The 12,044-nt window shown below is 32.5% G+C and overlaps 1 protein-coding gene and 1 pseudogene across 2 annotated transcripts in view; both read left to right on the top strand.

The window, feature by feature from the left end:
* LOC145297718 (casein kinase I pseudogene) overlaps positions 1-12,044 on the top strand; it is a 95,676-nt pseudogene that overhangs the window by 48,077 nt on the left and 35,555 nt on the right. The gene's annotated exons all lie outside the window — the stretch shown is intronic.
* On the top strand, positions 7,653-9,837 carry LOC145297719 (casein kinase I). Its single transcript, XM_080143931.1, has one exon. The coding sequence runs from the start codon at positions 7,912-7,914 to the stop codon at positions 8,872-8,874; it is 963 nt and encodes a 320-aa protein (XP_080000057.1). The 5' UTR covers positions 7,653-7,911; the 3' UTR covers positions 8,875-9,837.

The raw sequence follows: 12,044 nt of genomic DNA, 5'->3' as shown, positions 1-12,044 counted from the left end.
AAAAAAAAAGAATTTTAGGCATTTCTGCATTAAACTGACGGTGTTCATTGTTTTTTCAATTTTTTTTTTTTACGTTTCACTAAACTGTCACCAGATGGCACTTCTCTTCATTCAAATTGTTAATTAATTTAAAAATAAACTAATATATTGTTGACCCTTCAATAGGTGCCACAAAACAAATTAAAATCATATTTTGTTACAGTGACAATTTTACTTTAATTAAAAACAAAAATTCAATGTTGTTTTAATTGGAAAAATGTTTCTTTTAATTATTAAATTGTTAAACAAAAAATCCAATTTTGCTTTAATTTGAAGGTACTAGTGCAGTAGATGTATCAGAATTTTTGTAGGAATTTTTGACACCCCTAACACGAAACTGCGAATAAAATATAAAAATCTCGTAATTTCTCTGTTAAAAGTGGGTTGTTTATTTTCTTTATGGATTATACTTCCAAAATAAACTATTAAAGTTGTTTTAAAAGTAATAGAAATATATATTTTTTTAAAAACAGTAATGAATTTTCCGAACTCAATATTTTTCAATTTTTAAACTTTTTAAATCTATCAAAATTTTTCTATTGATTCTATTTTTACGATATTTTCAGGGTCAATGTGAAATTTTATGTTCTTTCCAATAAACCGAATATAATATTTTAGACAAACGTTTTTTTTTTAAATTCACGCCCCTCCCCATTTTCAAGTGCCTATTAAAAAGTAAATAATTAATTTATTCACCGAAAAGTAAATAATTAATTTACTCACAAATTGAAGAGAAAAGGTCAATGAATAATATATTCAAATTTAAAAAAAAAAAAATATGTAGTGTTTTTTTAGAATTTTACCTGTAAAGTTTGAAGTTTAAAACCTTTTTTTTTTTTAAACCACGTTGTTTGTTTTTTTCTTTTTAATGGAACCTTGGTCCTTGCTCCTTTAATTGAAAAAAAAAAATTAGGGCTTGAATTACATTTTTCGAGGAGTTATAAGCTTGGAAAGACAGGGGGTTGAATAATTCACGCCTCCCATTTTGAAATGTCTATTAAAAAGTAAATAATTAATTTATATACCAAAGTCTTATATATCACAAATTGAAGAGAAAAGGTCAATAAATAATATATTCAAATTTAAAACAAAAAAAAGTACTGTTTTTTAGAAATTTACCTGTAAAGTCCGAAGTTTAAAACCTTTTTTAAAAAAAAACATGTTTTTTTTTTTGTTTTTTAATGAAACCTTGGTCCTTGCTCCTTTAATTGAAAAAAACATTAGGGCTTGAATTACATTTTTCGAGGAGTTATAAGCTTGGAAAGATGGGGTGGAATTATCCACTATTTTCACGAAATTTCTGACACACCTACTAGTGCAGAGAGTGATCTGTAAATAATAACGTCATTATTTAAAAAGCCATTCTTAAAATGGGGAGGGGAGGGTGTTCTGTACCTATTCTATACTTCAACCTTACAATTGAATAAAAAAAAAAACATAAAACTTTAATTAAACTTGGAAATACGATTTAAAAAATAGCGCGGATCACTCTCTGCACTATCACCAATTTGAAAAATGTTTCGGGAAAAAAATCCAATGTTGTTTTAGTTAAAAAATTGTTTTATTAAAATTATATTTACTTACCCCGACTTTTCAATAAATGTTTTTACAATTATATATTGATACATTTTCATACAATAAATGTTTTCAAATGTGTTCGGAAGAAAATCTTGTTTGTTATTTATAATTTGTCTGACCAAGAAGAAATTGAAGTTATCGCCCCCTAACAGCTGTTACTGTTCGTATAATGTAGAAGTGCCGAATTTTATCGACTATACTCAATTTTTAATTGCATTTTCAAACAATCTGTCCCAACCCTAATCTCAGCGTTTACCTAATGAATAAATGGTTCTAATTGAGAATTCAACCTAATATATATATATATATATATATATATATATATATATATATATATATATATATATATATATATATATAAAAATGTAACTGTTGGTTCGTTCGGAATTAATTGTCTAAAAAAACACTGGACGGCTGGCTTCCACGTTTTGGTATAATATGTTTACTATATCCATGTGTGTTTTTATATATTTCTTTTTAATTATAACATTATACTTAATTTTTCTATGATAAATAGGTGGATTTCTTTGTACCGAGAGGCCATTTTTTTTTATTTAGGGACAATTATTTATTACCGCTTCCTGTCACGTGACCAGTGTTACAATTTAGCGATTTTCCTGCTAGATCTGGAGATTTCGTTTACAATCTAGCGGGAAATTCTAGAAAATCTGAAGGTATTTGGCACCCACATACCCGCATTAGATTATTAAAAAATAAAGAAAAGCGCTTGAAAATACTTTAAAACATAAAATAAACTCATTCAAAAAAAAAGTAACATTTATTGCCTTTGGTAACAATTATTTATTGATTATTTGTTTTGTTTTTCACCTTTTTTTCCACTAACCATTCTTAAATCTCACTATACAATCGATTTTTCCAAGTACATTTTAGGTGGGGGGGGCATTCCAACCTCCGAAGTTTAGTTTAAAATACGATCTAAAAGTGTAAAAAGCAAGAAACAACAGCAAAAAAAAAAAAAAAAATTGTATTACTGTACACATAGATTCGAAAAAGTTGTCAAAAAACAAATATATAACAAATAAATGTTATCAAAGGCAAGATAAGTTACTTTTCTGCCAAACTGGATATATTTTTCGTGTTTTTTTCAATGTAACATATTTATTCAGCTCGAAAAACATACAGTGTTTACCGATGTATTCGAAAATTCAAGATGGCGTCTCACACCCTCTTTAACACCATAAGTTTGGAAAAAAGTGTTATAAATAAAAAACTATACAAAATACTATTAAAAACCCGCTGAATATATGTCAACCTATGTCACAGTAACATGTATTGAGCGAGTTTTTAACATTATTTTATCCGGTTTTTTATTTATAACATCTTTTCTCAAACTTACCATGTTAAAGAGAGAATCAGACTCCATCTTGAATGTTCCAATACATCGGTAAACACTGTATGGTTTTCGAGCTGAATAAACATGTTACATTGAATAAAAACACGAAAAATATATCCAGTTAGGTAGAAAAGTAACTTATCTTGCCTTTGATAATATTTATTTGTTATATATTTGTTTTTTGACAACTTTTTCGAATCTATGTGTACAGTAATACAAATCCATAGTGAGAAAACACAGAACATTATGGAGTTTTTTTTTGGGGGGGGGGGAAATTAGCGATTTTTGAAAATTTCAGCCGATAAGTTAAAAATCTAGCGATTTTCTGGACATTTCTTTCTCCTGATCTCGCGGGTATTTTTTAAATCGCAGTTGACAACATTGCATCACTAAAAAAACACTACAGGCTTAATGTAAACAGAATGTGTTTACAATATCGGTAAATTTTCAATATGTTTAATTACATGATTATTGATGATGTAACCATGTGATTGAACTTTAATTTAAATTAAAGACACGTGGTCGCAAAATGAATGCCGACGCTCAAAGTGTATACACATTTTGACTCCTCCCTTTACTTAAAAATTCACCAAAAATCAGGAAATTAACGAATTTTAATGAAAATTGCAGTATTTTTCAAATAATGATCACAGAATATAATGAACTAATTATTTTTACTTAACTCTTAGTGAAAATGTTTTATTTTGTTTAAACAAAAAATACCTTTACTAAAGTTATGGTTTTCAGTAGTAAATAAAAAACGCAAGAATTAATTTTTGCTTTTTTTAAAGCATCGTAATTTGTAACAATAAAAAATAATTTTTACAGTAACATTACGAAAAAAGCCCCTAAAGTCCGTATTAATGTATTCGATATAACTCGAAGGAAAATTAATTCTCGCATACTATTCAAGAAATTAAAGATTCAATTAGATTCCTATTTCAGTCACCTAAATTATTTAGGGTGAAATGAGTTTAGGAATTTATAGCCAAACCTAAATATTTTTTTTTGGTAAATATGCAGATACACTACTACAGAACACCGACCACTCTAATTTGTTGGGGGGGGGTGATGTTGGGGCGCCCCCCCCCCAATGAATCTTGCTTTCCGAGCTGTTGGAAAACTGCTTCTGTGGTACCAGTATTCAAGAATTCTGGCGAAAGAACTGACCCATCAAATTATCACCCTATTAGCCTCCTCCCACTTTTTGCCAAAATATTTGAGACCTTAATTAACCATGCTCTAGTCCAGCACCTTACAGATGCTAAACTTCTGACCGACCATCAATATGGATTTAGACAAGCCCGTTCCACGGCAGACATCCTCACTGTAATCTCTGAACGCATATACCATTCACTGGACAAAGCGGGAGAGGGCAGAGCGGTAGCTCTAGATATATCTAAGGCTTTTGACAGGGTATGGCATGAGGGTCTCCTCAGGAAGATCAGATCTTACGGTATCACTGGTAGAATACTTAACATAATTAAATCCTTCTTAGATAAGAGAAAAATCCAGGTTGTCCTCGACGGTCGTACATCTAAACAATATGATATAAATGCGGGAGTGCCCCAGGGATCTATCCTTGGTCCTCTGCTGTTCCTGATATTCATAAATGACCTCCCCGACAAAATTGCCTCTGAGATGGGTATATATGCTGATGACACCACACTCTATAGCAGGCACGACAGGAAAACAAATGAACATATATCTAAAGTAATGGCAGAAACACTAGAGAATGACCTCCAATCAGTAGTGGAATGGGGACAAAAATGGATGGTAACGTTCAATGCCACCAAGACAAAACTGGTCTCATTCAATAATTACAAGAAACCTTCTCTACCACCTATAGCAATGGCCAACAACTCTTTATCTGAGAGTACGTCTTTCAAGCTCCTTGGCCTAACGTTCACAGGAAACATGAGTTGGAACAATTACATCGAAGGCATTGCCAGGGCCGCTGCGAGGAAGGTGGGCTCTCTCTACCGTGCTAGAAAACTTCTAACACCCGAAAGTATCCTGTACCTCTATAAGGCCACTATTCGCCCATGTATGGAGTATTGCTGTCATATTTGGGCCGGTGCATCGGCTACTAGTCTCTCGCTCCTTGACAGGGTTCAAAAGAGAGTCGCAAATCTGATAGGCCCTAAACTGGCATCTAAACTTCAGCCTCTGTCCCATCGTCGAAACATTGCATCCCTCTGCCTGTTCTACAAGTATTATAATGGTGAATGCTCTGGAGAACTGCAAGCACTTGTGCCCCCACGACGTGAACACCCTCGACAGACCCGACAAGCTGCAAAATCCCACCCCCACACTGTAGAGATCCCTAGATGTAAAAGATCTTTCTACTCCAGTAGTTTCTTCCCCAGAACTGCTAGACTTTGGAATTCCATTCCAGGTCACTGCTTCCCGAACTGTACTGACATGCATAAGTTCAAGTGCAACGTGAACCAACATCTCGCTGCCCTAATCCCTACATAGTACCCCAGTAGATGTTTCCCCTGATAGTAGCCCCCTACATTAAAGTGGCAATGTGCCTTGTTTGGGGTGAAAATGTAATAAAAAAAAAAAAATAAAAAAAAAATAAAATCTTCGGAAAATGTAGATTGGTGTTCTAATTGGTAAATGTCGGTGCGTTACTTACGGAAAATTTGAAAATTCGATGTTCCAGGTAAAAAAAAAAAAACAGATAAATTACCCCCCACCTACTACCCACCACACTATTGGTGTGCTTTCTTTTTCTTATTTTATTTCTTTTTCAGCTAATTTTAAATTTTCCACCCAAAAAGCGCTATAATGTATTTTTGAAAATTAGAAAATTCTATGTCGTGGAAAAAAAAAAATCCCCTCCTCCCAACGTAGTTTGCTTGGTGAAGCCGTTGTTTATGCTACAGCGTGCATGCGCGTAGCATAAACGGATGCTGCAAAATGATGGAAAGAAGTTCGTGGGTTCAGGGGTAAATACTATGCAAACGGTAAATTTGCCCCAAGTTTGACTATCAGATTCGTTGTCAGCGACCTCAATTACCTATTAAAAAAACAAATTAGAATGGTCGGTGTTCTGTAGTAGCGTATCTGGATATTTACCTTTTTTTTTTTTTCTTGCTTAAAAAAAATAGCATTAAGTTAGGTAAACTGACTTTTTCGTTTAAAAATTCAATTATTTCCCTTTCGTTATTAACTTTTTTAATTTTTTTTTTTAATAAATATTTTGTGTTTTATATACATAAAGTACAATTGTTGAATGTTACTGTTTTGATTATATTCGTATGGGGGGGCACTATTAAAAAATTAAGAAAGATTAAAACGAAGCGAAATTTAAGTTTCCGTTCCATTTTTACAACAACCGTAAAACAGTGCATACTCAGCAAGTTTTATCGTAATTTATAAGCATATTGAAACACTAAATCAACATTTTATTTATTTTTTTGCATAATTAATGATGGAAGTATTTTTCTGTTTATTTTCTTAACATCTGTTAAAAAAAATAAATAATTTGTACATTCTCTTGAAAAAAAGAATCAAACTTTTCTCTTCTTTCACATGTGTTCCATTTTAACAAACTAAGCCACAGCAACGCGTGGCCGGGTACAGCTAGTATATATATATATATATATATATATATATATATATATATATATATATATATATATAAGAGAGATATACATCATAAAGATCTCAGATCTTTATGATGTATGTACCTGTCGTACAACGGAAATTTCATATTCCACAAATGACGTAAATTGATCAAGTAGTTTTATTTCTAGAAAAACATTTTTAAACGATTTTAAGCGATGGATGTAAAATCGTTAGAATTACAAAGCTGAGCCCTCAAGTTTTAATTATTGTGGACTTATCTACCCTTGATATTGTGGACTTATCTGCCCTTGCTCATAAAATTTGATTTTCTGTGTTAAAAAAACAAAAAAACTACTTGATCAATTTATATGGTTTTTGGAATATGTCATCTTCGTTCAGTGATGATGGTGGATACGTACACCATAAAGATTTTTCTGTATTTTTTTTTTCTTCTTTTTTGATTAAGTTGAATTCTAAATAAGAACCAAATAAATAAATAATTCAAAACGTCCATTGATTCACCATACGGCTCCCCTATCACGGTTTTAACTGGAGGAAAGTAGATTTCATCGATAGTTAACGAACGACTACCCTACAAACAATCGAGATTTTTTTCTTCCCCTTCATTCGTTTTAAAAGTGACAGTCTAACTCGTGCGTAGTAAATCTCAATTCATTATATAATGGGTGGGGAAAAGGAAGAGAGGATAACATTCGGATTCTGGACTTAGTAAAATGGCTATGAGAGGAGGAAGGTATAACATAAATATCATCATCATCATCATAACAATAAAAACAATAACAATAATAATAATAAATAATTTTAAAATGTTTGACCCTTGTCACGTGACGGTGTGCATATTGATCACGTTGTCGTTTTGCATGTCATGTGACTAAAAGTGATCATAAATTTTTCCGAACAGACTTAGTAGATTTTTTTTTATTATTATTAAATAAATAATGCTTTATTATTGAGATATAGTCGATTTTATTTCTTTTATTTAAGTTAGATTCACCAAACTTATTAAAACTAAAATGAAAATTAATTAAAACAAAAAATAGAATAATAATAATAATAACAACAACGAGACCGGAAGTGAAGTGAAACCGTTTCTGCGGAGCTTATAGTTCCGGTTGCGCATGCGTGACGCCATTTTCTTTTATACTATTATTGGATGTCATTTTTTTTTTCGTGGCAGTTGACTTGATTTCGTACCTTCTACTATCCAAGATGGCAGCCGCACTAAATTGGGTATTGTAACTAGTTTTTTTTAATCTTTTCTGAAAAAAAAAAAAAAAAAACCAAACTAATCGATTAATCTAGCATTTTTACAACCGTTTCAAAAAGAGAAAAAAAACAATATGGATTCCACTTTTGATAGAAACGAGTTTCTGGTCGGTGGGAAGTATCGCCTTGTACGTAAGATTGGCAGTGGGTCATTCGGTGATATTTACCTTGGAATCAACATAACGAACGGTGAAGAGGTGGCTGTTAAATTGGAATCCGTCAAGGCTCGACACCCGCAACTCTTGTATGAAAGTAAGTTGTATAAAATCTTACAGGGTGGGATTGGTATTCCACACGCCCGCTGGTATAACCAAGAACGTGATTACAATATTCTAGTATTGGATTTATTGGGACCGAGCCTTGAGGACTTGTTTAATTTTTGTTCGAGGCGATTCACAATGAAGACTGTTCTCATGATTGCTGACCAGATGATTGGTCGGGTTGAATTTGTCCACAATAAGAACTTTATCCATCGCGATATCAAACCTGATAATTTTCTGATGGGAATCGGTCGACATTGCAACAAGGTGTTCATGATTGACTTCGGTCTTGCAAAGAAATATCGTGACAGCAGGACACGTCAACATATCGCTTACCGTGAGGACAAGAACCTCACGGGTACAGCCCGTTATGCCAGCATCAATGCCCACCTGGGGATCGAACAGAGTCGACGGGACGACATGGAGTCCCTCGGCTATGTCCTCATGTACTTCAACCGAGGCAGTCTACCCTGGCAGGGCTTGAAGGCAGCCACTAAGAAGCAGAAATACGAGAAGATCAGCGAGAAAAAAATGTCTACGCCCGTCGAGGCCCTCTGCAAAGGCTTCCCGGCCGAGTTTGCCATGTATTTGAATTACTGTCGGGGTCTGCGCTTCGAGGAGGCCCCCGATTATATGTACCTCCGGCAACTTTTCCGTATTCTCTTCCGCACGCTCAACTATCAGTACGATTATACGTTCGACTGGACAATGTTGAAACAAAAGGCGACCAGTAATGTCCAACAGCAAACAGTTACGCAGGCTTCAGCTGCTCGCTAAAGAGAGCACAAAAATCCAATTTTAAAATTCAGAAAGGAACAGAAAAAATAGAAAAAACAAAGTCTCTCTTGTTTTTTCTCCAAAGAGAGGCATAATTATTGAAATTTCAAGTTGTATAAATAACAATTTATGAAAGAAACATAGAAAGGCTCCAGCTCTTGTTCCCCTACAAAACAAACAAACAAAAAAAAAGATTTAAAGATAGCAAAAAAAAAAAAATGTAAATAAATTGTAAATAAATCTACAATTTAAAACAATCCTTTGGGAGGGGAATACCTCTCCACCTTATAAAAAAAACTAATACTGGAATGTCTTTACTTGCATTAAAAAAAATTATAAATTATAATTATGGAAATAATCCAACGTAATGGAAAAATTCCCTTTTCCATACTTATTATAAAAAAGAATTATCACTTGAAATTTCTTTCTTTTTTTTTTTAAAAATGTACACACACCCTTCGATCAACAAAACACCGGAGATAAAAATGGAGCCATATTTTATGACGTTCTAAAACACAAAAGAAAAAAAAAAAAAAAGACTAGATGCTTTTTTTTTTTTTTTTTTTTTTTTTTTTTTTTTTTTTTTTTTTTCATTTGCAGCAAAAGTCTTATTTATAACGATTTGGAAATTTAAAAACAAGGAAACAAATGTCATGGTCAAATATGGCATAAGATTACTTTTAATAATTAAAAAAAAATATATATTAGACTTAAACACAAAAAAAAAATAACAATCCATTATTTATATATATTATATATATATACATTATTTATATATATTATATATATATATATATAATATATATATATATATATATATATATATAATGGAGGAATTTGAATGGGATTACTGTAATATGTAACCAAAAAAAAATCTCAATTTCTGTTGCCAATATTGGCAGGAATAATAAATGGAATTACAAAAGCAATCCGTGGAGTACAAAAATAATCTGAAACATAGCATTTAAATTGTCTTTTAGTTTAATTTTCAATGTTTATTTTCTGTCTGTCTGTCTCTCTCTTTCTCTCTCTTCCCCCCCCCCCACTTCATTCCTCTTCAAGAAATGGTTTTGTTGGTTATGGAATTTTACTACTTCAAAATAAAAATAGATTAAAATTGAAAGAGGAAAGCGGTCAAAAATAAACTGAGCAGGAACTTTTTTTTTTTTTCTAAAAGAAAATTCGTATTTTTTTTTTTTTTTTTTTTTTTTTTCTTAATTCTGAGTAGTTAGAAACAAAGGATTTTTCCTCCTCCGTGTATGTTTGAAGTTGATATGGCGATGCGAATACTTGTTGGTTATTGACATATAGATGTCTGAGCGAGTAATAATGACTTTAAAACTCTTAGAATGAATAACTTGAGTAGAATCCCCTCCCCCCAACCCACCGCTCTCCAAATAAAAATATTATTTATAGCTCTGAGCACGGTATCAAATTGGAAAATAGGTTTGAGATGCTAAACCCCATCGAAAAATGGTCCCTAATTCACTGTCTACCTTTTTCTTTAAAAAGAAAAAAATTAATGGTACTTAGCACTTATTGCACCGTGCTGAAATAACGTTATTTAGAAAGCCATTCTTAACATGGGCAGAGGAGTGTTTTGTAACTATTCTGTACTTTCATTTAATTTAAGAGGTATCGAAAAACTTTAACTTGAATACTATTCAAAGAAAAAAAAAATAGCGCGGTTCGATAAGTGCACGAACACCCCTTTTTTAATAAGGCTGACTTGACGAGCTTATTCCCCTGCCGTAAAATTAATTTCTTTTCACGTTTTTTTCTGCGGATTATCGTCGATAAGACTTTCATATTAGGGGTTTGTATTACTGTACACATTGATTCGAAAAATTTCTCAAAAAAACAAATATATAACAAATAAACGTTATCAAAGGTAAGATAAGTTACTTTTCTACCAAAGTGGATATATTTTTTGTATTTTTATTCAATGTAACATGTTTATTCAGCTCGAAAAACATGCAGTGTTTACTGATGTATTGGAAAATTCAAAATGGCGCCCGACTCTCTCTTTAACACTAAGTTTGGGAAAAGGTGTCATAAATAATGAACCAGACAAAATACTATTAAAAAACCACCGAATATATGTCAACTTATGTCACAGTAACATATATTGAGCGAATTTCTAACAGTATTTTGTCTAGTTTATTTATCACCTTTTCCCGAACTTACCCTGACAGTCGGGCGCCATTTTGAATTTTCCAATACATCGGTAAACACTATGCTTTTCGAGCTGAATAAACATGTTACATTGAATAAAAACACGAAAAATATATCCAGTTTGGTAGAAAAGTGACTTATCTTGCCTTTGATAACATTTACTTGTTATATACGTGTTTTTTGACAACTTTTTCGAATCTGTGTACAGTAATACAAACCCCGAATCGGATTTAAACCCGTCGCAAATTTACCGTTTGCATAGTATTAACCCCTGAACCCTCGCACTATTTTGTGCCAACTCACCGCCATCGTTTATGCTATTACATGCGTTCGCGCATGGACGCGCGTAGTAAGGTTACTTGTCACATCGTGGAAGAATTTTTTAGACATTTAAAATAAGTTTTCAAACAAATGTGGTTAATTTTTCTGTGATACGTAGTTTTTATGCTTTGTTAATTGAAGTTTTAATTAAAAATAAGGTTTTCACGAGCGGTCTACAAAAGCATTGGGGGCGGGGCGGTTATTTAATGTACATTTAACAGGTGCTTCTGCAGTTTGATTTACCGTTTTTTCTTAAGTAACGCGCCGACATACACCGAGCAGAACTGTTTAATTTTTCACAATTCTGTTTACATTTGGGGGGGGGGGGTGAAGTTCTTCTGCTCGGTGTATGTCGGCGCGTTACTTACGGAAAAACGGTAAATTAAACTGCAGAAGCACCTGTTAAATATTGTACAAGTTTTATAATTGCCCCCTCCCCCCCAAAAAAAACGAAAATTAAAAATCGCTCGTGAAAACTTAATTTTTTAGATAAATTAAACAAGCATCAAAAACTACGTAACACAGAAAAATGAACCACATTTCGTTTTTGAAAACATTTCAAATGTCTGCTAAAAATTACTATGCGCGAACGCATCGCGTCAATGCGTCGCATCATGGAGAAATAGCATAAATGGCGAGTTGGCACAAAATAGTGCGAGGGTTCAGGGGTTAAT

This window comes from Euprymna scolopes, chromosome 18 (assembly GCF_053919585.1).
Source record: "Euprymna scolopes isolate OS-2025 chromosome 18, ASM5391958v1, whole genome shotgun sequence".
In the NCBI taxonomy this organism is placed as follows: domain Eukaryota; kingdom Metazoa; phylum Mollusca; class Cephalopoda; order Sepiida; family Sepiolidae; genus Euprymna; species Euprymna scolopes.
Note: the sequence above shows the minus strand (reverse complement) of the source record. Positions and strands in the feature narration are given on the sequence as shown.

What these genes read in the sequence shown, in the direction of transcription:
- LOC145297719 (XM_080143931.1), top strand. Translation starts at nt 7,912, where the DNA reads ATGGATTCCACTTTTGATAGAAACGAGTTTCTGGTCGGTGGGAAGTAT.